Raw genomic sequence first — 23,063 nt, 5'->3', positions numbered from 1 at the left:
TTACACATGAAAAACACAACTCCTCTATGTTTTTGACAAGGAAAACAACATTATATTATATTATAACATAAAATTTAAACAAAAACCCTTTCAAGAAAATAGGCCACATGATCTTCTTTATGGCTATGTGTGAGGTGGGAGAGTGTAGCAGCAAAGTACAACAAAAGTGAAAATTGTCTCTTACATTTTTGTCAGTACCCCATTAGTTTGCTCTTTTTTGCATATTTTTTCCACTGTCAAAATGTGCATGTAAACATATCCAATGATTCAACGCTAAAACAAAGTTGCCCAAGTTTATTTACTCTGTAGCTGTTGACAGTGGAAACATACAGTGGAAGAAAAATGGCCGTGGTGGGAGCGATCACCTGGAGAAGAGGAGCCATGAAGAAGAACAGTGAGGACAGAGGGGCTGAGGAGATGGATGATGTTTAGACACGTGTTAACCACCAAGATCTCAGGTCAGAGCTCTGCAGAGAGAGAGGTCAAATCCACTCAAAAAAACATGAACTTATTAAGTTCTGGCTTAATAATAATAATAATGATAGTAATGCATCAGTTTTATATAGTGCTTTTCTGGACACTCAACGATCCTTTTCAGTGCATTTCTTATTCATTCCACACTCTAAGCTACTAATGTATCAAATGAAACAGAATATGCACACCAAAATTACTGTAGAGGTGCAAATACAAGTTAAAATGTGCATAGCGCACTCAGATGGCCGATGTTTTTGTTTTTTTTAAATAATGTTTCAGCAAAAAAATGTGCCAAATAGAATGATACATGTGACTTTCCTATTCTTTCAAGGTGTGCTAGACTCCAAACATAAACTTTATTTATTTCAGTGGCATATGTAACAGAACTCCCTCTGTCCTCACAGTCACTCAGTGTTCTTGTGTTCGTTGGTGGATGGTTCGTCCACTGATCCAAAGGTTGGTCATTTGAATCTCGCTCTCAACATAAACATCATTGGTGGAGCCATCAGATCCACTGATCCACTGGTTTGCCTTTCTAGGCAAACCAGTGGGTACAGATAAATCTTGAATTCTGTAGTTGTGTTTTTGGGCAACACACTTAACCCACCTTGCTGTCAGTCTCTGTGTACACTGGTGTGTGAATGGCTGAGTGATTTCTTGATTTAAAGTGCTTTGAGCGCTTTGAAGTTGGGAAAGAGCTAATAAACTACTGGCGAGAGCAGCTCAATTGGTACTGGTTGTTCACTGATCCGAAGGCTGATGATTCGAATCCTGCTCTCAACATAAAACATCATTGGTAAAGCGATCAATCCATTGACCCACAGGTTGGTAGTGTGGTTCCGGCTCCCAAAATGCTGTTGTTGTGTCCTTGAGCAAGAGACAGTACACTGGTGTATGACTGTGTTTCTTCATGTAGTGCTTTGAGGGCCTTGAAGATTGAAAAGCGTTACATAAAAATTTGACCAAATGGTGAATATCAAGCTAAGAGCAATGTTAAACTGTAGAGGAAATCTGAGCTCAGAAAAGGCAACAGAAGATGTATGCACGTTAAAAACACAAGGGAGCCTTGTGGATTAGAGCTCTGGAGAGGGATACAATCTAAATGTGCTGAATTACTGAAACATGCCTGAAAGCTAACCTTGACATTAAAATTAAACTATACAGTTTTTTTTTTTTTACTTTGTTGCTTCACAGGTGATTACAATAAAGTGCATTTTAAATTTTTTACCACTCTTATCAAATGTAACTAAATAGACTTTTGTAAACAATGACTGTCAGCGTCTATTACAACTGTTAACGAACTCAGTGTTAATCTGGAAACATTTACATTTGGCCTGAGGCTGCACTCAACAGCTGCTCTTATCAACACCTTCATCTTCCCTGTGAAGGCTATAGGTGTTTTTCCATTCCTTTAGCAACATGTGAAAATGTATTTAACAGATACAGTTAACACATACTAATAATTATACAGGTCAACGAAATGCTATTGGAATGTCATTGAAATAAAATTTGATTATAATTTCCAACTTTATTTTCAGGGTTAGAAAATCATCTGTAATTAATAGCATGTGTTTTAGCTTTTGTTGTGAGTGTATGAGGAATTAAAATAAGCAACCCAATCTTTAGTCCTGAGAGGTCCACATGGAAAGGCCGTGATAGTCCAGAGTAAACTATGTTAGAGTGATGTGGTGATGATTGTCACACTTGTGTAATGTCAGATTCAAAGATGAGCTCACGTCCGACCACAGGGACATGACACAGTTAACACGAGATATATTAGACAATGTTATATGCACTGGGCCAAGACATGTATGAAAACATTCACCTAAAGCTAATCTGGGCTTCAGGTTGTGTCCAATTCTTTGACTCTGTTGTAAGCAGGCAGGATATATGGGAAATTACACAACATTCATCACAAAATGTTGAATCTTGTTTTATCTTAAATCTTATATTAAGCTTAAATGTTAGTGTTAATGTTATTATCTCATCAAAAACATACCCAGAGTTGTGTCTTATTTCATTCACACATTTTTGAGAAGCCCTTTATTACTACTTTGTCTAAAACTCTAAAGTTCAAAATGCTCTGCTCCAGCTTGTGATGACATGAAGTGGTAGTTTTCATCTCCTTTTACTATTAGTCCAGTAGAGATAGGCAATTCTACAGTGAAATAACCCAAATAATTCTTATGAAGGTGTATGGATTTTAAAAAACACAGTGGAGCACTTCCTGTATTACTACATCACATGACATTACAAGGTGCAACAAAGGGTTTTCTGTTTGAGAGAAGAACTAAATATCCAGAATTTGTGTAATAAACATGTGTGAATGACATAAAACACAACTCCAGGTCCGTATCTGATGAGAAAATAACATTGTAATTAGGGGTGTCAAATTATCGCGTTAATTGCGATTAATTAATTACAGTCATATTAGCGCGTTATGTTTTTTAATCGCGTTAATCTCATTTTTAATCTCTAACTTTAGTGTTTCTGTATGTGAGTTTCTTTATTATAAAACCTGTTTTTATGTGTTGTTGGGACAACAACACACACACACAAAACACATTTATAAATTTTTTTATTTCGGTAATTCCACTCATTGCCGGAAAGCCACACAAAACACGAGCAGTAACAGCGATGTAAACGTCATGTTAACGTTGGCGGCGTCAGTCGCACAATTGACGAGGTCGAAAAGCCAGTAGAACAGAGTCAGCAGTGCACAGGTAAAAACACATTCGTGTCTTGGAAATTATTCTCCCGACGTGAAATATAAAAGAAAATAACAAATATAATATCGCCTGAAAACAACCTGCATAGGCTCATGATGTCTGCACTACTGTCCTATAGTGACCTGCCACATGAGGGGACACGCACACAAACACACACACAAACACAAACACAAACAAACACACACCTTCATCATCGTCATTAACCTGAGAACGCGCGGACCACGTTTCCTTCCGTAGTTACTGCGCGGACACCGACGTGCTCCCGTGAGCCGCGTGTGGATCGTGTTTTCTCGCGTACGCGGCGTAAACCGCGCTTCCTCCTGTGCGCCTCTAAACCAGAACTAACACCAAGACTAAAACCAGGACTAAACCAGGTCTAAACCAGGACTAAACCAGGACTAAACCAGAACTAAAACCAGGACTAAACCAGAACTAAAACCAGAACTAAAACCAGGTCTAAACCAGGACTAAACCAGGTCTAAACCAGGACTAACACCAGGACTAACACCAGGACTAACACCAGGACTAACACCAGGTCTAAACCAGGACTAAACCAGAACTAACACCAGGACTAAAACCAGGATTAATCCATTCCAGGACTAAACTAGGACTAAAGTAGGTCTAAACCAGGTCTAAACCAGGACTAAAACCAGTGATCTCATATATATTTCTCTATCAATAATATTTTTAATATGGTTAAGGAAAGACTGGACTTGTTATTGTCTTTAAGTAGACAAAAGTTATTATGTTCAGATTTCCTCGTCTTTGCTACTTTACAGCAAACAGTTTCTTATTCATGGAGACTTAGGCTCAACAGCCAAATTGGAGAAATTTGTTAAACAATAAATGACTTTATAAAGTCACTTTTTTAAATCTATATTAGTCTTTTGATCTGCCACAATAATGTAATAATGAATTTAAATGAAAATACCTCAAATTGAAGGCTTTTCTCAGCAATTTTTAGGTGAGATTAAAATGAGATTAATTAGATTAATTAATTACAGATCATAATTAATTAATCTCTCAATTTTTTTAATCGCATGACAGCACTAATTGTAATATAGCTCAGAAAATATGAGTCCTTTAACTTAAGAAACATATAGGCTCTACTATGTTATATGCACAGGGCCATTCACCTAAAGCAAGCCTTATCTTCAGATTGTGTCCAATTCTTTGACTATTGTGAGTGAGGTATATGGAAAATTAGACAATATTCATCACAAAATGTTGAATCTTGTTATATATTAAAGTGTATTTGTTATGAAAACGAAACTGACAACATACAGGAAACAAAAAAGTGCAATGACACAATGTTGATGTACAATATCGATCGGTGGCTAATTTATAAAATTAATAATTAAATAAAAAATAATTCCCTAAAGACACATCATTTTGAAATATTGCTAGTTCATGTATTGTTATAGGTCACTAAATTAGCGTTTTAAAAACCTCAACCCTAATTCTGGCTATGTTTACTCATGTGTACAGCACAACCGTATGATTCTGGTGGTGACTTCTCTAGTTGTATAGCTCTCACCACTCCCACATTTCTCCCACTGTCTGCTCTGTGTCCTGTCCTCACTCAGCAGAGACCAGCCATCATACATCTTCATACAGAAACAGAGGAGGAACTCAAACATATGTTATCACTGAGATAACCTCTGTCTACAATGCATACAACATAACAGACATGAATACTTGACATAATATTTTGTATATTGGATAGCATTAGTGGGCAGTGATATGGGTCATATTCATATTATTTCATGTGACTAATCTGGATTTTGTCAAACATTTATATATCTTTAAAGGGGACGTGTTATGTCAAATGTACTTGGTACTTTTTTAACCATGTTGTAATGGTTTCAGTATTATCATTATTAGTTTATTAAGAATTATATTTTGCATGTATGAGTAATCTTATACTGTCCTGCAATTGAGACTTGAAATTCCAGTTTTCACCTACCCCCTATCTCTGCCCACTGCTATGTACTTATTTGCAATTATTTTAAACAAAAAAGTCTTTAATGTACGGGAAAATGCTGAGGGCTGAACTTGTCCGTCATGTTCATTAGCATAATTGAAGGAAGCATTATATGTGAAGCGTCATGTCTGCAGGGATATCTGTGGTTTCTTATGTTATGATATGAAATCTTATGTTCTGATTAGAAGTAGTAAAAGTCCTGACCTCATCGACTCTATGCACTTACGCCACTAGACCTGGAGCTTGGTCTAATCTGTTTTGGTGCAACAGAATAGTTCACAATGGAAACATATATTTAAGAGCATTTGTGACTAGACTGCCTAGGTGGGGAGTTGCAAGTTGTGACTTGGACTCAAGTCAGACTCGAGTCACTATTTTTAGGACATGAGACTTGTATTCATAAAATAGATTAAGACTTGGGACTTGACTTGGAGTTGAAGGTCAATGATTTGGGACTTGACTTGGTCTTTAGGCCTGTGACTTGAGAAGACTTGATGCTTCTAAAAAAAGATACATTTTTAGAAAATACTTTTCTCTTTACAGTTGATAAATGCAGAGCTGAATTTTAGGAACAAACTGGGACATGTCCCTCCCACTTCTGTTTGTTACTTTGAAAGTAACTGAAGTACTGTGAGATGGTACCCTACTACAGTAATATGCAGTACAATACAGTAACACAGAGGGAACTACATAGAACATGATCCTTCCTTTTCAGTGAAGACTACGTGACAAAATAACTGTTAATAAGCACTTTTAATTCTGAATTCTTTCTATTCTGACCATAATGATTCACACTAACATCTTCAAGACTTTTAAAAAGGAAAAAAATAGCTTTTCTAGTACTCTATATACTATTCATTTACAAATATACTATGACTTTTTGAGTACAATTTTGTTTAAAACTGCAAAAATCTAAGATATATTTGGTTCTTTCGGTTAAAGCCTTGAAATGACTTGAAGCTCAAAGCAGACGACTTGGACTTGAATTAGACTTAGGAGCCAGTAACCCAAGACTCGACTTGGACTTTCTTGTCTTTGACTTGGGACCTGAGACTTACTTGAGACTTGCAAAACAACGACTTGGTCCCACCTCTGCTTGACAGAAATGAATTAAAATGCACAATGCACACATTAGCAAACACAGACAAAAAAGAAAAAATGTGACTGTAATTTTATGTATGAAAGACTTTTAACAGCCCAAATCATCTCACCTGTTGCAGTTCCAAATCAAGTCTGCTCTCTCTGGTCAGACTGTGATAAAATAAAGCTCAGATTAAAGTCTAACTTGAGTAACAGAACTTCAGACAGAGTAGTGCTTTCAGTTAGCTTCACTGCCCTCTGGAACGGTAATGGTATTAGCTTCAAAGTATTAATAGTGTCAATACTGTGTCTCTTTTAGCCCACTAACGTGACACTGTCCAGGCTAAAGCCCATAGTTTAAATCGCAATCATGTTTAAGAAAGTTGGGATTTTGATAGAAATTATCAGTTATCTTTTTCTATTGTGGCCTTGTAAAACATTTAACCCCTGCTGGAGTGTTGTGTTCTTCTCTGAGGCTGTGTCAAAGTTGAAATATTTAGCATACCTGAAGCACCCTAGCTTTGCCGTGGCTTACTAAATCACAAATCCTAATGCTCTCCTTTTGAACAGTTAAACCAGCCTCGATCTGTCAGACTAAATAAATCAGATGCACTTCCCACTCTTGACCTTCTGGAGTTCATGTTTGGGGTAAGAACGGCTCAAGGCTTCACTCAGACAGACCACCTTACTCAATAACTTAGAGTTTTGTTGTTAATGTTTGTGTTTCTGTTATTACCTACTGCACACAACAAAGAGCATTAACGCAAAAGGAGAAATTCAATTTGTCAACTGGACAAAAGTTTATTCGGTCAAATACGGTTCGCAGGTCATGCAAGCTGCTTCTTCATTTCTGGTCAAAAGTAAAGTAGTGAAAAAGTAGTGAAAAGTAGTGAAGAGTGCAGTGAGCGTTACATTGGAGAAACATAACAGCCACTTCATAAGAGGATGTACCAACACAGATGAGAAAGCAGTAGTGGACCACAGTCTGCTGTACATCTCCACTGAAAAAGTCTCGGACCACTCCTTTGAGGACAGTGAAGTACAGTTTTTAGCCAGAGAAAGAATTGGTTTGAGAGGAGAGTTAAACAAGCTATTTTTGTTAGGAAAGATAATGGAGGACTCAGGCACCATCTATCTCCTATTTATAACTCCATTCTCAAACCTAAATCAAAACAAACAAAGAAAACAATAGGGACAGCCAGGTCAGGTCCAGAGGTGTGAAAGCTCCATTATGGACCTGAATGATTATGCTAATAAAACCCCACACTCAGTGCAGTTCAATAGGCTGAGCTAACAAATAGGAACTGTAAACAAGTAGATATGTTACTTTCAGAGTAGTTTCAGTGTAGTTAGCGCCTCCCTTCAGGCAGATGTAAGGAAGTGTCCACCTGCATTTTGACCAGAACTGAAGAAGCAGCTTTGATGAGCTGCGAAACGTATTTGACCGATTAAACTTTTGTCTAGTTGACAAATTGAATTTCTCCATTTGCCATGGATTCTACCTGGACGACTGAGGGATTTTACACAAAGAACATTAATATTATACCCACCACCACCAACACTCACACACCTCATTCATACTTGGCAATGTGGGCGAAGTATGACAATGACAGCTTCCACCAGAGCCACTATAGCCCCACTGTTGCTCCTGGTATTGCCAGTGGTCTCTCTAATATTAACCAACCCCGACCCTGCTTAACTTCTACAAGCAGGTATCAATGATCGCTCTGTAGCACTTTACAGTATTGACCCATTTGAGCTACTTAAAGGGACAGTCCAGAATTGTGGACATGGGACTTCATTTCCTAGTGTTGGAGATGTGTGGAGACACTTTTTAAAATATTCCATCCAGTTTTTGTATTTGCAGAGGTTGCTGGTGCTAGGCTAGGCATGTTAATGGTCATAGTTAGTCTGCCACTAAAAACAGTCTTCTTTCTTACCCACTCCTCAAAGCACCTGAAGCAAATCTACTATTACACCAGACTATCGATGTAAATGTCTGTGTTGATAGAATAATTTTAGAAGTAAAGTCAACCTTGCATTTGAAGGATTTATGTGTGAGCAGCAGCAGCGAGTTGTACTTCCTAATAGAAAGCTTGGCAGAGGTGGACTTATATATGAGAGAATAGTCTCTCAACATGCGACGATTCATGCGATGCAAGGTTAGTTTTATACATTATTCTCTCAACACAGACATTTAAATCGACAGTCTGGTGTAATAATAGATCTGCCTTAGGTGCTTTGTGGAGTGGGTAAGACGTTTTTTAGTGGCAGGCTAACTATGGCCATTGACATGCGCTAGCCTAGCACCAGCGACCTCTGCAAATAGAAGGACTGGATCTAATACTTGCTTACTCCAACACTCTGGCTCACTAGGAAATTAGGTCCTATGTCCAAAATTCTGGACTGTCCCTTTTTCTTCTCATGGATCCCATTCCTTCCTGAACTATGTTAAACTTAAATAGTTTTGCATATGCAGCAGCTTCCCCAGGTGTGTGATGTCTCTAAATGTAGCAGTGGAAGACTTTAACCTTTGAACTCAGGGAAAGTGCATTTCATTTGTCACTGTAAAGCTGACACACACATACAGTCTCTACAGTCAGGAGCACATGAGCAATGAGCACCTGTGGGACTTCTCTTTACCCTCTCTCTGCTATGTCCTGCCAGTGTGATTCATGAGTTTACGCAGCACGATCAGTTCCCTAAAGGCACCACGCTGACCTTTGACCTCTGCAGTGGCAAACAGCAGTTGAGTTTTGGCACAGAAGAGTCATATAAGTATAGTCACCTACTTCCATCACTCCTCACTTTCTCATCAGCCTTTTCGCTTCACCTGTACAAGATCTGAAAATATTTTTCAGATCTTGTTTAAAGGTCCTATTACGCAAAACTGACTCAAGTGAGCTTTAAACGGAGTTATAATGCTGTTACCTCATCAAAAATATACCTGGAGTTGTATTTTGAGTAATCTCAGGTGATTAGGCTGTCTGCATTCCCAAAGCTCAAACTGTTTTGTTTCACCTTTTGATGTCATTGTCAAGTGGTACTTTAAGGTTAACTGCTGTTTTTAGACTTAACTGAAATGCTTTACTCTTCAGTACTCCAGAAAAATATATTTATTTTAACCTTTGTTTAGTTGAACTTGTTAATAGAAAGTTTCTAATATCTGTTGGTGCACTGAGAAGGGGCGCAGTTTCAATTAGGCTAAAACAATAGCTGCAGCTTCAAAGTCAGGCAAATCCAAGGCTGAAATGATCATTACCACTGTTACCACTTATTTAATTGTTATAACATTGTTCCCTCGTCAAAGCCATGCCTTGAGGTTTCAGATGTCATCCATGGGTGTCTGAATATTTTTGTACTCTCTCCAGGGTCTTATTCAACCCCTTCTTATGGATGGCTATAAGATTCATGAATAATGAGGCCTGTTACACAAAGGGAGGCTGGCACAGCCGGCACACAGCCTGGCCTTTGAGTTGTGGCCATACCAGCTTGTCAAAGCCTGATCTCGTCATATCTCAGAAGCCAAACAGGGCTGGGCCTGGTTAGTACTTGGATGGGAGACCCCTGGGAAAATCAGGTAACACAGTGGGGCACCAATCGCAAAAAAAAAAAGTTGTTGTGTCCTTAGGCAAGGCATTTCACCTACATTGCCTAGTATGAAAGTGGAGTGTGTGTGAGTGATGGTGGGAGGGGCTGATGGTGGAGATTGGCAGCTGCACTTCCGTCAGTCTGCCCCAGGGCAGTTGTGGCTACAATAATAGTTTACCACCACCGGGTATGGAGTGAATGAATAATAATCTGTAAAGCGTCTTTGAGTGTCCAGAAAAGCGCAACATGAAACGCATGCATCATTATTATTATTTGGCAGACGGCGCCCTCTTGTGTCCAAAACACACCATAGCCATGGCTGTGCTTGTAATTCATTTTTCCAGCTTTGCAGAAGTGTATTTTTCAGTATTGGATTGTAGCAGGACAATTTTGAATTAGGATAGCAGGTCAAAAAAGTCAAGACAAAAAAGAAGGACTTGGCTTACTTGTATCCTAATTTTCAGGTGATCTAAGTAGTGTGAACTCTGTTTACTGAGTATGGCCATGTCACTGCAATGTCTTGTGTGTCCTCTTATATGAAATGTCAATTTATCAGTCACCATTTGGGTTTTAAAATACAAACAAAAGTATGTCTAGGTAGACAGGTTTAGACTACTAACTAAAACAATTATCATCATGGTCGTCATTATATTATTATAATTACTCTAAAAAAAATTTTATCAAGGGCCAGAATGTGTCGAAATTGCACAATAGTTATGATTAAAAACATCATTGCCAACACCTTTGATTTGTTCACTGAATGTTTAAACTGTCAGAAAAATGCCTTCTTCAGGTTTCAGAGAACAGACCCATCCTTAAGGTATAATCCACAATCTTGGCTCATATCGTATGAAGAATTCCTTTAGGCAACCTGTTGAAAATGATGCCAAAAAATTTCAATGTTATGTTTTTTTTTTTTTTTTTTTTTTGTGAACCAGCATATATTTAGCTGACCCTCTTTCACATGACACATGAATTATACTGGATCTTTCTTCCAGCATTCAGTAATGAAAAAATACATTCAGCTGACAGTAAATGCATGGCCTGTGTCTTTTCCTTCTCATTTGAGTAAATTGTTGTTGAGTTGGTTGACTTTTAAATTATGCAGCCACATGCTCCACTCACGATTCATAGTAAACATTTGTTTAAGAATGTTGTTATTGCCTATAATGTTACTGCCAATAACTGTCCCACGATTTTTCAAACTCTGACATAGTACAGTGTTGTAATGCGTTTGTGTCTAGTTCAAAAAAAAAAAAAAAGAAGCATAACCAGCAACGTTTAGATATGGACCTAAATTTTCTGTGTTGGCAGCAGAACAACTTGAAATGAAATAGCATGTGTTTTATTTACTCTTTTGACTTGAGCCCCAAAGGAGAGAGAGAGAATGCGATACTTGAATGTGTATAATAACCTTGGTAAAGCTTGAAACTCAATAACTTTGTTTGACAAACTTCCATTCTTGTATTTCACCTTTTCAAATGGCTTTGTGTTTTAGATGTGTCTTTGGTGCTATCTAGTGGCAGGCTTCATGCAAGCTTTTAAACTCAGATTTTTTGGAAAGTTTGTGGGAAATATAGATTTTTTAAAAATCGCTTTGGAACTGGGAAGGTAGGCAGGACTGTTGAGCAACGCATTACTCATTCTTCATGCTAACCTTCAAAGCCTGGAGAATAGCCTTAGGGACACTGTGGTAACTTTTTACAATTGAGTTTATTTTCACAAGAAAAAAATAACACCTCTGTTTTTCCCACATAATAATGACAAGGACATTTTTTAATATTTACATAAAGAATACATAATGTTAGATGTCAAACCAGCATTAGTGTACTTCATAAAAACACTTCACAAAAGGAGCTTTTAAAGTGTTTGTAAAAAAAAAAAAGTCTCGACCAAGATACATGCTCCATGAATTCAAGTGCCTTTAATGTATCTTCACAAATGTATAAATTCATGAAGCTGCCACCTTCTTTTCCTTGTAAGTAGCCATCATCTTTTTGATCTCTGCGATGGCCTTTCCTGGGTTGAGTCCCTATGGAGAGTAAAGGGTTATATTATAATGTAGGCAGGCATTTGCTGTTTTAGTTTATGTATACTGGAAAGTGTACAGGTACCTTTGGACATGTTTTGGTGCAGTTCATGATGGTGTGACAGCGGTACAGAGAGAAAGGGTCCTGCAGTTTAGACAGTCGCTCCTCAGTGAACTCATCACGAGAGTCAATCATCCATCGGTAAGCCTATGGAAGCATGCGTGCACTGATCATAGGTTTTTTGTTGGGAACATATCAAATAAATCAACAGCAGTGGTTTTCAAACTTTTCTAATCAAGTATCATCTAAGAAAATATTTAGCCTTTGGAGTACCACTGGATCTAAACTCAGGCTAAACCAAGACTACCCCATTGCTATTGACAATCTTAAATATTTTAGGTGAATATCTGGATCAAATTAAAATGAAATTCAGCTAACATTAGAACGGAAGAAGAGTTTGAGTACCACCGGAGCAATTTCACATATCACAAGTAGTACAGATTAGTGATGGGCCAAAAGAGTCGACATGTCGACATATGTGTTGAGCTGTGCGGCTGTGTGTATCACTTTAAGAAAAGTCACGTGACCAATGCATGTACTCTATCATTTGGTGTGGCTCGCGTAGAACAAAGTGCGCGAGGATCAAATCTGTCGCAGCGTCTCGGTTCATCACCACAGAACCACAGAGAAACAGAAGATAGGTCTGTTCAGGGTGGGCTTATTTTAATCAGTCCCAACTGGATCTCACTACAGATTTACTGAAACTATATTATTTTACTATTGTTTTATTATTTCACAACATCACCTTGTCATGTATCACGTATTTGCTGGACTTTATTCTACAATAGGCTGATTTGCTGATGAGGCTGACTTTACCTTCCTGATCAGTTCTTTCATTTGTTGGATATCAGACCGCATCTATGACAAATGAGTGTTTGCGTTTCTAAATGAATGAGCAGTTCATTTTATAAACCACCAGATGAAGCTATAGAAAGCACCAACACAGTGTTGGAAATCTGTTAACACACACTTTGACGCCTCATCTACCCATTACTAGACATATTGACACTTGACACTTTGAGAACCACTGATCTAAACTAATAGGTATTAAAGCATTTATAAACTCCCAAATATTTAAAGCATTTATTTAGTATTAAAACTCATTATTTAGTGTCATCTGGCTTGGAAATAAATAGCAGAGCACAACTAGATGTTTGTGTAATTCCTCAGTCGTCCAGGTAGAATTCATAGTTACAGAGAAATTCAATACTGTCAACTGGACAAGGTTTTTGATCAAATACGTTTCGCAGCTCATCCAAGCTGCTTCTTCAGTTCCAGATTTTTGTCCAGTTGACAGAATTGAATTTCTTCTTTGCTAGAACACAACTTGGCCTGTCACGATAATTACTATATCGACTTATCATTCAATACATGACAGATGGAATAATAATTTATGATGGCTTATATTTATTGTAGGTACTGTTTCTTACTACTACTGGGGAAGATATTTTTCTGTACTACAATAAGACTTGAGCTGCGATAAGTCGAATATATAAATTCTATGATTCATTACAGATACTAACTACTAATGTATTTCATTCTGCTTTTTTTTTATATACATTCAGAATTGTTTTTGGAGGATATTTCTACTTTAGGGTTATTGTGGGAGTTGTATAAATGTGTTTTGTCAGTATTATCGTTTATCATCTTTATTTTCAGCAATATATCGTACTTCAAAATGTGTTATCGTGACCTAAGAACCACTTGTTTGAAGAGAAAGAATGTCTGTACCTGCATCAGGACGGCAGGGCCCAAGTACTTGTCTCCATTCCACCAGTAACTGGGACAGCTGGTGCTGCAGCAGGCACACAGGATACACTCATACAGACCATCCTGATATTCACAACATACAAAAAACAATTATTTTACTTATTGCAAATGGGTCAATAATATGTGTTTATTCAGTGTCATAATTCCGGAAAATATATTTAGTTAGAACAACACAAATTATAATATAAGGTGTCACTGTACCAGTTTTTGTCTGTCCTCCACTGACTGGTAATACTGATTCTTCCCCTCTTTACTCTCATCCTTTTTTTTTAAGTATGGTTCTATGGACTTGTATTGTGCATAAAAGTTGCTCATGTCCTGTTGGAAAGATTCATGGGGGAAACTAAAAGTTTATAATCTGTGACATGGAAATACATGAAAAATGAAATGTATTTTACTCACCGGAACCAGGTCCTTCACCACATACATGTGAGGCAGAGGATATATCTTAGAGGGTTTGCTTGTGTTAGTGTCGATTTTGTTGAGACAGGCCAGTGTGTTGCCTCCATTAATGTTCATTGCGCAGGAGCCACAGATTCCTGAAAACATTCAAAAAGTCTCACAATGAAGTACAGACATAGTAGGAGCAGAATTTATATCAGCTTGAATTTGAGGACAATACCTTCTCTGCAAGAGCGTCTAAATGTGAGAGTAGGGTCTATTTCATTCTTGATTTTAATAAGGGCGTCTAAAACCATTGGGCCACAACTACCAATAAGTACAAAAGGATCATATGTTAGATTATATCAAAGTGGATAATTCTTCAGTATTCATACAGATGATCTTACGTGTCTAGGTTGATCTCATAGGTCTGCATTCGAGGTTTGTCTCCGGGAGTGTCGGGATCCCAGCGGTAAATCTGGAACTTCTTTATCCGCGGTTCAGCAGCTGGAGCTACTGCTGTCTGAGCGCATCGCACCAGCTGGAGCAAGACAAATACAAAGATACAAACACTTATTGTAATAGTAAGACACTTATATGTCATTATGATGACATAATGCCTTTCTGATACTATTTGAGAACTTATTAATTATAATTATATAATAATTAATAATATAATTAATATATAATATATTATACATTGGAAAAAGGATATTTATCAAATGACAAAATATTAACTGATATATCCAAGCAGCACGTATCAATACAGACTAGAAAACAACAACAACAACAACAAAAATCAGTGTTACCTCTTCAAACTTACTAAACGTGTTGACAGTTGAGAGCAGGTGGTCTAACTCCATCTAGTGGTAATCTTTAGTACTACAGTGGAACATGTTACATCACTTTACAGTGTAAGTTACCTAACTGACTTTTACTGACTTTAAATTACAAAACAATCCTATTTAACTTATTTAACGACTTGGACATCTAGCGTGCCTATCAAGTAAATAAATGACCAGTTATCTGATAAATGTAGGGTAAAGTAGATTTACAGCCATAGACTGTGATTACAACAAAGACGCTGCGTGGCTTTGAGCAACAAACTTTGTGGAAAGTAAATCAGAAGACAGAAGGCTGAGGAACATGCATTGTGTCTGAATCTTAAACTTAAGTCAAATATAACATTCTTGCCCGCGCCACTGTTCATAACGTAAATATGACAATGAACTCACCATAATGGCTCCAGAGTTACGTAAAGCCAAGACATTCTTGCTCAAAGCGAAACAAGCCGCAGACATGATATCCTTCGGCAGAAGTTGGTGTAAATAATAAAGAACCGTTTAGTTCCGTTATGTATATGACACTTCACAGTCCCACACCTCAGCTCCGCCTCAGTCCCATGTATAGAGTGTATATGGTCTAGTAGTATGAAAGAAAATGAAAGTACGCCCTCTGCACGCACGTGACTCTGGAGCGTCAAGTGCGTCATGATGTGTTTGCTGTTTCTACGTAAAACGGACATTCCTGAATAAATGTGCAAAACGCCCGAATTAAATCCTTTTTCACGAGTGATCTGAATATATTTGAAAATAAGTATATCACAAAAAAAGAACAAAAAAAAAGAAAAAAAACAAAACAAAAAATAACACAGACATCTTAAAATAAACTAGAACAATATTCAGTTAAATCAAACATTCCTATTGCATTTTAATGCAGCACGTGTCAAAAGCAGTTTCACAACTCTCAGTGGTGTCAGTTTTGTAAGCAAAGCAGGGGTCAAATGCATATTTTTTTTTCTCTAACATATGCAACATTCATATCGTGTCCTTGAAAAACTAAACAAAAGACACTTGGGGCAAGGACCTGAATGTCACAAAACACCATTAGGCTACAGTAAGGCAAGAATAGGAATATAAAAAAATAAACAAAAACAAAAGAATTGGCATATATAACAGGAAAATGTCTATTATAGCCACTATTATGTAACTGGTTGTTATAATTTTTTAAATAAAATCATTAGTGAAGCATGCTATATAAATGAACTACAGTAGAGGGCAGTCTTTCCAAACCCATGAAAATTGTTCTGATACATGTTCGGTGTTGGGAAGAATACTTTGAAAATGTCTTTAGTTACAGAATACTGAATACCTTGGAGTAAAATGTATTTTGTAATGTATTCCATTACATGGGCCAAGTAGACTACCGTATTCTGAATACATAAAATACAATTACACCTAGATGCATTTAAATTGTAATGTAAAGGGGGATTAATAACAGTTTTAAATTTGTTTCACTATTTTTAAAGCATTTCCTATCACTAATTGAAGATGGAAAAATCATACATGCACTCACCACAAGTTTCTCGCCAAAATATTTTCTATTTTCCTGACTCATAATGTGTAGTTTGAGGCCTAAATCAAATGCCATAATGTATTCCTTTGGTTCCTGGAAAGTAACTATATTTTGAATACCACCAAATTTTAAAAAGTAATTGTGCCAGAATACAGTTACTCAAAATTAGTTTTTAAAATACTATTCTCTGTACTTCCCAACACTGTACAGATAGCCTGTTTTTCTCCACCAGAAAGATCTAGTGATGAGTGTGCCTGAAAGTGCAAGTTTGTCAAATGAGCTACTTCAAATGTGGATTAATGAGTTATTTATTTATTTATTTTCAAATGTTCTCAAAATGCAAACTCCACTCAAACCTCAAGCCTGGTTGATTTACACTGTGTCAAAGGTCAGTGTGCTCTATATGTCCACCACAACCTTGAGATGTCATAGAGTGCATCCTTCATCAGCAGTTCATGACATGGGGTTGAGCTGACTGTCAGGGTCAAACCTCAGCAGCATACAGCTCCTATGTTGCTGTAGTCATTGGAGCAGGGCGTTCCCAGGTCAAATGTCAACCAGCCCATACATCAAGTCCACCAAGCTTTTTAGTGCATTTCGATGTGGTCACATGGGAGCAGGACGACTTCATTTATGTCCATGGAACACGCTGAATCAGCTCTGAATGTGACAATATGCAGGACAGCGGAGGTTATGACAAATATTAAGATATACTGCAATCTTAAACATGAGAATTATAGGTAAAAAAAAAAAGTTTGTAGAGTCACTAATTAATTAATTAATAGGTAGGCTTATGTTTTGCAGTAGTATATTTTAGTTGCCTGTGTCCTTATCTCTTTGATTATCAAATGAAAGCTTTTGAGAGAGATTCAAGTTTGTCAAGTTTTCGGTGAAATAAATAAATAGAATAAATCAAGGCCAGGTTATCCATATGGGCCAGTGGCACGGTGCTCAGGGGCAGCAACCAGTCACAACCACATGACACAAACTTAAAAAATATTTTTTTTTGTAAATTTGTATGTTATTCACATGAAAATGTCAAATGCCCATAAATAATTTGTTATTAACACAAATTCCATAATAACAGCAACAATAATAATGACAATACTGAACAAATCAAGATTACATCACTCTTCATTCCCCCCACATCTGTCAGTTGAGTCAGTCCTCAAGTCTGCACAAATGTATAATAAAAATAAAAAAACAAAGTGAATATATGATGCGCATTTTGAATAGAGGCATTTGAATATGCCCTACAGTTGGATGCTGTAAGTTATTTTCGGCTTATTTGCTGGGCTGATGTAGTTGGTAAATTACATATGAGAAATGCCCTTGTTTATGTGTACTATTTTTGACAGGAAGACAGGGGTAAGGTGTGCAATCTACTAATAGTAGATTACGTATTAGTGTGAATGTAAACTGTCCCAGTCCCAAAATTAGGCCTGCACAGAGTAAAGTTTTAAGCTGCATTGCTGTGGCTGTTATAGAATCCATCTGTTGCCATGGTAACAGATAGAAATGTACATTTGGAGCTACTTTCTCCCACAGCCCATAGCTACAATAACATTAAAATATTAAGGAACATGTGGTCTGTAAGAATGACTAACACACAACACACTTTGATTGGATTACACATACTTACCAGCTAAAATGATTGTATTGTCCAATTAGACATAACTGCCAGGAGGAGGACGCCTGGTGGAGAGGCACAGACCTGATCGGAGTGCAGATGTACCGATAAAAGCTGCTGAGAAAACTGCCCTTGAATCTGAGAGGTGATGGTCAAGTGACTTCAGGGCCTCCTAATCCTCAGAGTGAGCGGATGCTGTGTGCTGGTGTGTCTCTCAGATGTCTGAAGTCATTAAAGGCAACTCCACCGAGATGTGCAGTGTAAAATAGAACAGTCTCACAGTTGTACCTGAGGGGGGTTTATGGGGTTATACTATAAGTTATTAAGTTTGGTATACAGTATCATCATTGTTGAACTTTTTAAGAAGACATATTATGCTTTTTATCTGGTATTTATTAAATTACTGTATATGCTTAGATCATTATTTTATGTTTTGTTCATAGTAAACTGTTTGTTTAAATGGCTAAATAACAGCTCCATTGACGTGATTGGTCCAGCTCCTTCATTATGGCATTTAGCTGTAACAAGTACATTTTAAATTACTTACTACATGACATTTATGAGCTTTGTGGGTCTGTTTCAATAAAAGTTTAAGATATCTCTATTTTATCTTCATCTTAACTTAAAGCAACTGCTCATCTTGTCTGGTGAAGGATTTAACACCCACTTGTCTCCATGGAGATGTTATTGCTTTGCCTGGAATGTTCCCTGGTATGACATTAAACATATCCATCTAGCAGGTGACTCTCCACAGATCTGAATTGTAATGTAGAGTAGTGCCTTATCCTGCTTGTCTCCCTCCTGATAGATAGGTTTAATCTATACTAGATAAAGCAATAACATTTCCATGAAGACAAGCAGAAATATTCACTAGAAATGTTATGCAGTGCACCTTTAATGCCTCCCTAAACTCATATATTATTATACCCAAAATCTCATAACATGTAGATAGTCTAAGTATTAGAAGTATTTCCTTTTACTTTTACTAATTCTCACCAATAGTAAAATGAAGTACATAAGGTAGTAACATTTCACTGTCTGGCTTTAAATCTTCTCTTTGTTGTTTGCAGATGAAGCTGTTTTCCTCCAGGTTCATCCACAGAGCTGTGCAAGACAGTGACGCTCTGGGACTAATCACATATTCAGCAGTCATGATTTTTGCATTACACAAGAAAATCTGCGAGCCACCAGCACAGTGCATCTCTATGGAGCAACAGGTCTGCTTGTGCATTATTCACAGCATGATGGCCTTGCAGAGGTAACTGCTGTGGATGCTCCAAAACCTCACTGTCTTGCAGATGAGTGGGGAGAATATAGGTCATACATACACTAAGAACATGCATTTTATATATTGTGTATGCATTCGTTCAGTATGGAAGGTACGGGATGTTTTTATAGAAATTAGGACACATTTATCATACTTTTAAGATCCAGTGTTATTTAAAATTTTTCTTTAGTCCATATATATCTCTGTTATAAAGTTGTTTCCTCATCACAAACAATCCTGGAGCTTTCTTTGTTTCATTCATACATGTCATGTGGTACTACAAGAAGTGATCCACTGTGTTTTTAATTGTCACTTTCACAAGAATCATTTCCTTGAATTCAGCCCTGGAATTGCCAATCTATACTGAACAAAAGGTCAAATTTAGAATTAGAATTTTGAGTTTAAGGAATGTAAACAGACTAATAATGCAAGATTACTCAAACATGTGTGAATCAAACAAAACATATCTTCAGGTATGTTTTTGATGAGGTCACATTATACCATTACTTAAAGCTCACAGAGGCAATTTTGCATAATATGGGTTCTTTCATTCTTCAATGTTTAGGCCACCTTCTTTATTCAAACTCAAACCTCTACACCACAAAGTGACATCCATGGGTAGTACATCAGTCTGATCATTTCACTGCTCAAGTTCCTTCCATTAAACTACACTAAAGCAGCCTGTTTTAAGCCTCATTTACCTGCTTCACTCCTTCTTCGGATATCAGTGCTAAATTACTGTGTGTTATAGACCGCACTGACATGTCACAGTTAGCTAAACTTTGGATCTGATTATTATCTGATTTCAGGAGTTATCGGATTGTTGAAATGTCATGTGAACAACTATATCTGATGTGAGTAGTCAGATTTCTTCCTGACTGTTCACACCTGTGCAGGTTTAGACAAGGAAAATATGCCAAAAGAGATTGTTAGAGAGATATTTCAAAATGTATTGCACTTTAGTTACTCTTAAAATCCATTGATTAAAGGTCCTATATTACACAGAATGGATTGTTGTGAGCTTTAAGAGGTCGTATAATATTGTTACCTCCTCAAAAACAATCATGGAGTTATGTTTGTTTAATCCACACATGTTCGAATAACCCTTTATTATTAGTCTGTCTACATCTCCAAACCTTGTGTTGCCTTGCCACATATGGTTTTCAAGTTAACACTTACAGTACCTTTTGTTCAGTAGAAATGAGCAATTCCAGGGCTGAAATTATTATGAAATTATTCTAGTGAAGGTATGGAGTTTTAAAACACAGTGGACCACTTCTTGTATTACCACATCACAAGACGAAGAAATCAGAAGGGTTTGTGAAACATTGATGAGAAAATGGCATAATGGGACCTTTAACTGAAACATATCACCGGATGACTTAGATCAGTTCTAGTTCTAGTTACCAGATTTTTACTGGCCATGTAAATTTTCCCGCTGATAGACTACACATGAGTCATTGTTTAAAATGCTAAAATGCTTAAAATGCTTCTAACACATAGCAAATACATTGTCCAATCAACATCACAGTCTGTCTAACCTTCTTGGAGCTGCAGTGCACTTTTACAGATACAGTTGAAAGGTGACCAAAAATAGAATGAGAGGCACAAATGGGACTTTTCACATCCCCACTGACAATGACAGCCCATTTACAGCCACACCGTATCGACCAGGCTCATAACGCTCTGCTGCAAGTGTGTCTTAAGTAACCAGCCCTGCAGCTTCAGTCACCTTATATCATTCCCAGGGGTCACTCTGCTGTCTGTGGTTACGTAACACTAAACTTAATGTGTTTAGGACACTGACTCGAATGGTGTGTCCATCTTCCTTATTGCATTTGAATCTTAAGATGTGGAAAGAAAATGGCATGTTGCAAACAATGTACTATTTTTTACTTACCTATAATTCAAAATGTAATTGACTCTATAACAAAAGAAGAATACTCAATATAATAATTTCAATGCTACATAGATACAAGATGTGAAAACAGCTCCATAAAGGCCAAACTCTGCTATATTTGAATAGAGAAGATCTGGAGTAATTGAATAAAATGCTATGTTTATTGATAATTACAAAATAATAATAATAATAATAATAATAATAATAATAATAGTAAGAGATAAAACATCGAAATTGTTGAAACCAATATTATACTGTATGTATTGAGAGATATGTATTGAATCAAGAGGAAACTCTATCATTGCAACCATATAATCCTACATATGATCAAATCTAAGAAGTGACTTTAGTTAGTTTTGCAGTCAAGTTCACACTTACTGTTAGCCTAAGATGCTTTCATACACATTTTTAGAGGTGTGTTTTATATTCCATTTGAGCTCATCATTTAAAAAAAAAAAGTTATTATTTATTTATTTATTTTTTTTTAGATATTTTTTAAAATAATTTCTATTCCCAGAAAGAGCACCAGAGTTTGTTTCCAGTATGTCATATAAAGCCCTTAGCCCCTCACCCTGGTGTAGAGCACTCCTCCTCCCCACTGTCAGGAGCTCACACTGGCCCAGTGCAGAAACCCCTCTACAGTGACAGAGCAGGGACATTGTCCCAGGCGTACACATGATCCTGGCCTCTCTGGGAGCTATGATGGAAATGCTTTGTGAAGGGAGATTAGCGCTAACTCTTGAATGTCAGAATCTTGTAGCAGAGTTTCTTTGACAAGAAGGCCTGGGAAGTTTTAGCCTGGCTCCCTGCCTGCTCCGCACTCCTCTGTTTGGACGTTTGGACTTGGACCACTGTAAATAAGACCACTCAAGGACAGTACTTATTTAATTAAAAGCTGATGATTTGCAAGATAAGTGCTACGTTAGAAGTAATGCTACGGATTAGCTACAGTATCCTATATAGAGCAATTTGTACTGCAAAAACCTGTGACATGCATGTTTGCCAAAGATGTGTCACAATATTAACAACCTTTTAAAAGGTTGTGCGTGCATATGATGGTGTATCATAAATGTAGGTTAAGTGCAGACTTAAACCACACAGTAACTTAATCAATCAGGTCACACCATGTTTTGAAAAGCAGTCTTTAAGATATTTGTGTTCTGCCAACTCCCTTCTACTTCAGTAGAGGGGGACACCAAAGCAAAGCTCTCCAAAACTCTCCAGCTGTCCCTAAGAAGAGTGTAACCCACCTTATTTGTTTAGAGTTGCCAGATTCAGTTCTTCCATCCTGCCACAGATTATAACTGGTGTCGGCAAAGAGGGCAGTGTGCTTTAGACTGATTCAGCTGAATCTTCTGGCTGCTGGAGCTTTGGGGGAATATGTGTCTAAATCTTGAAGATGTCCATATATTTTCTTTACAATACATTAAATATCCACATTTATGAAGGGGCCTTGCTGACTCAGCCTTTACACACATGAGCAGTTATTGTCTCCCATGAGACCTGGTGGTAAAATGTACTGATTAGATTTAAATGGTCACTCACCATGCGGGATGTGAAGTGGAAAAATGCAACTCAAGTCAAAAACAATGGATACAATATGTTTTCTGACTTGAGTCTTACATGTGAGACACTGAGCGTGGAGGCCAGTGAATTATATATAGTTACAGTTCCTTTGTGTAAAAATGATCAAGGTAGTATTCTCATGTTGAATTAGCAGTAACATACTGTATGCTGGATACCATTCAGTATTCTCTCTGTGCTCAAATCACTGTCATGAACTCACTTCTGAACATTAATTCACATTTGTAT

General features: G+C 37.2%; 1 protein-coding gene across 1 annotated transcript; it reads right to left on the bottom strand.

Annotated features, from left to right (window-relative positions):
• Nucleotides 1–11,552: 11,552 nt before the first annotated feature.
• Nucleotides 11,553–15,543, bottom strand: LOC110158074 (succinate dehydrogenase [ubiquinone] iron-sulfur subunit, mitochondrial-like). The gene is made up of 8 exons (XM_055166389.1): nucleotides 15,335–15,543; nucleotides 14,507–14,640; nucleotides 14,341–14,426; nucleotides 14,121–14,257; nucleotides 13,920–14,036; nucleotides 13,680–13,781; nucleotides 11,973–12,095; nucleotides 11,553–11,890 (listed from the first exon to the last, which is right to left on the bottom strand). The coding sequence occupies exons 1-8, from the start codon at nucleotides 15,398–15,400 to the stop codon at nucleotides 11,810–11,812; spliced, it is 846 nt and encodes a 281-aa protein (XP_055022364.1). The 5' UTR covers nucleotides 15,401–15,543; the 3' UTR covers nucleotides 11,553–11,809.
• Between the last annotated feature and the right edge of the window lie 7,520 nt (nucleotides 15,544–23,063).

The sequence above is a fragment of the Boleophthalmus pectinirostris genome, unplaced genomic scaffold (assembly GCF_026225935.1).
Source record: "Boleophthalmus pectinirostris isolate CB_2022bp ecotype Guang Dong unplaced genomic scaffold, ASM2622593v1 HiC_scaffold_8, whole genome shotgun sequence".
Taxonomy (NCBI): domain Eukaryota; kingdom Metazoa; phylum Chordata; class Actinopteri; order Gobiiformes; family Gobiidae; genus Boleophthalmus; species Boleophthalmus pectinirostris.
Note: the sequence above shows the minus strand (reverse complement) of the source record. Positions and strands in the feature narration are given on the sequence as shown.

Excerpts from the sequence above, each read along its gene's own strand:
- LOC110158074 (XM_055166389.1), bottom strand. The coding sequence starts at position 15,400 with ATGTCTGCGGCTTGTTTCGCTTTGAGCAAGAATGTCTTGGCTTTACGT. Across the intron at positions 12,096-13,679 it reads GCCCTGCCGTCCTGATGCAG|GCTTACCGATGGATGATTGA; the intron begins GTACAGACATTC and ends ATGCTTCCATAG. Across the intron at positions 11,891-11,972 it reads GCACCAAAACATGTCCAAAG|GGACTCAACCCAGGAAAGGC; the intron begins GTACCTGTACAC and ends TACTCTCCATAG.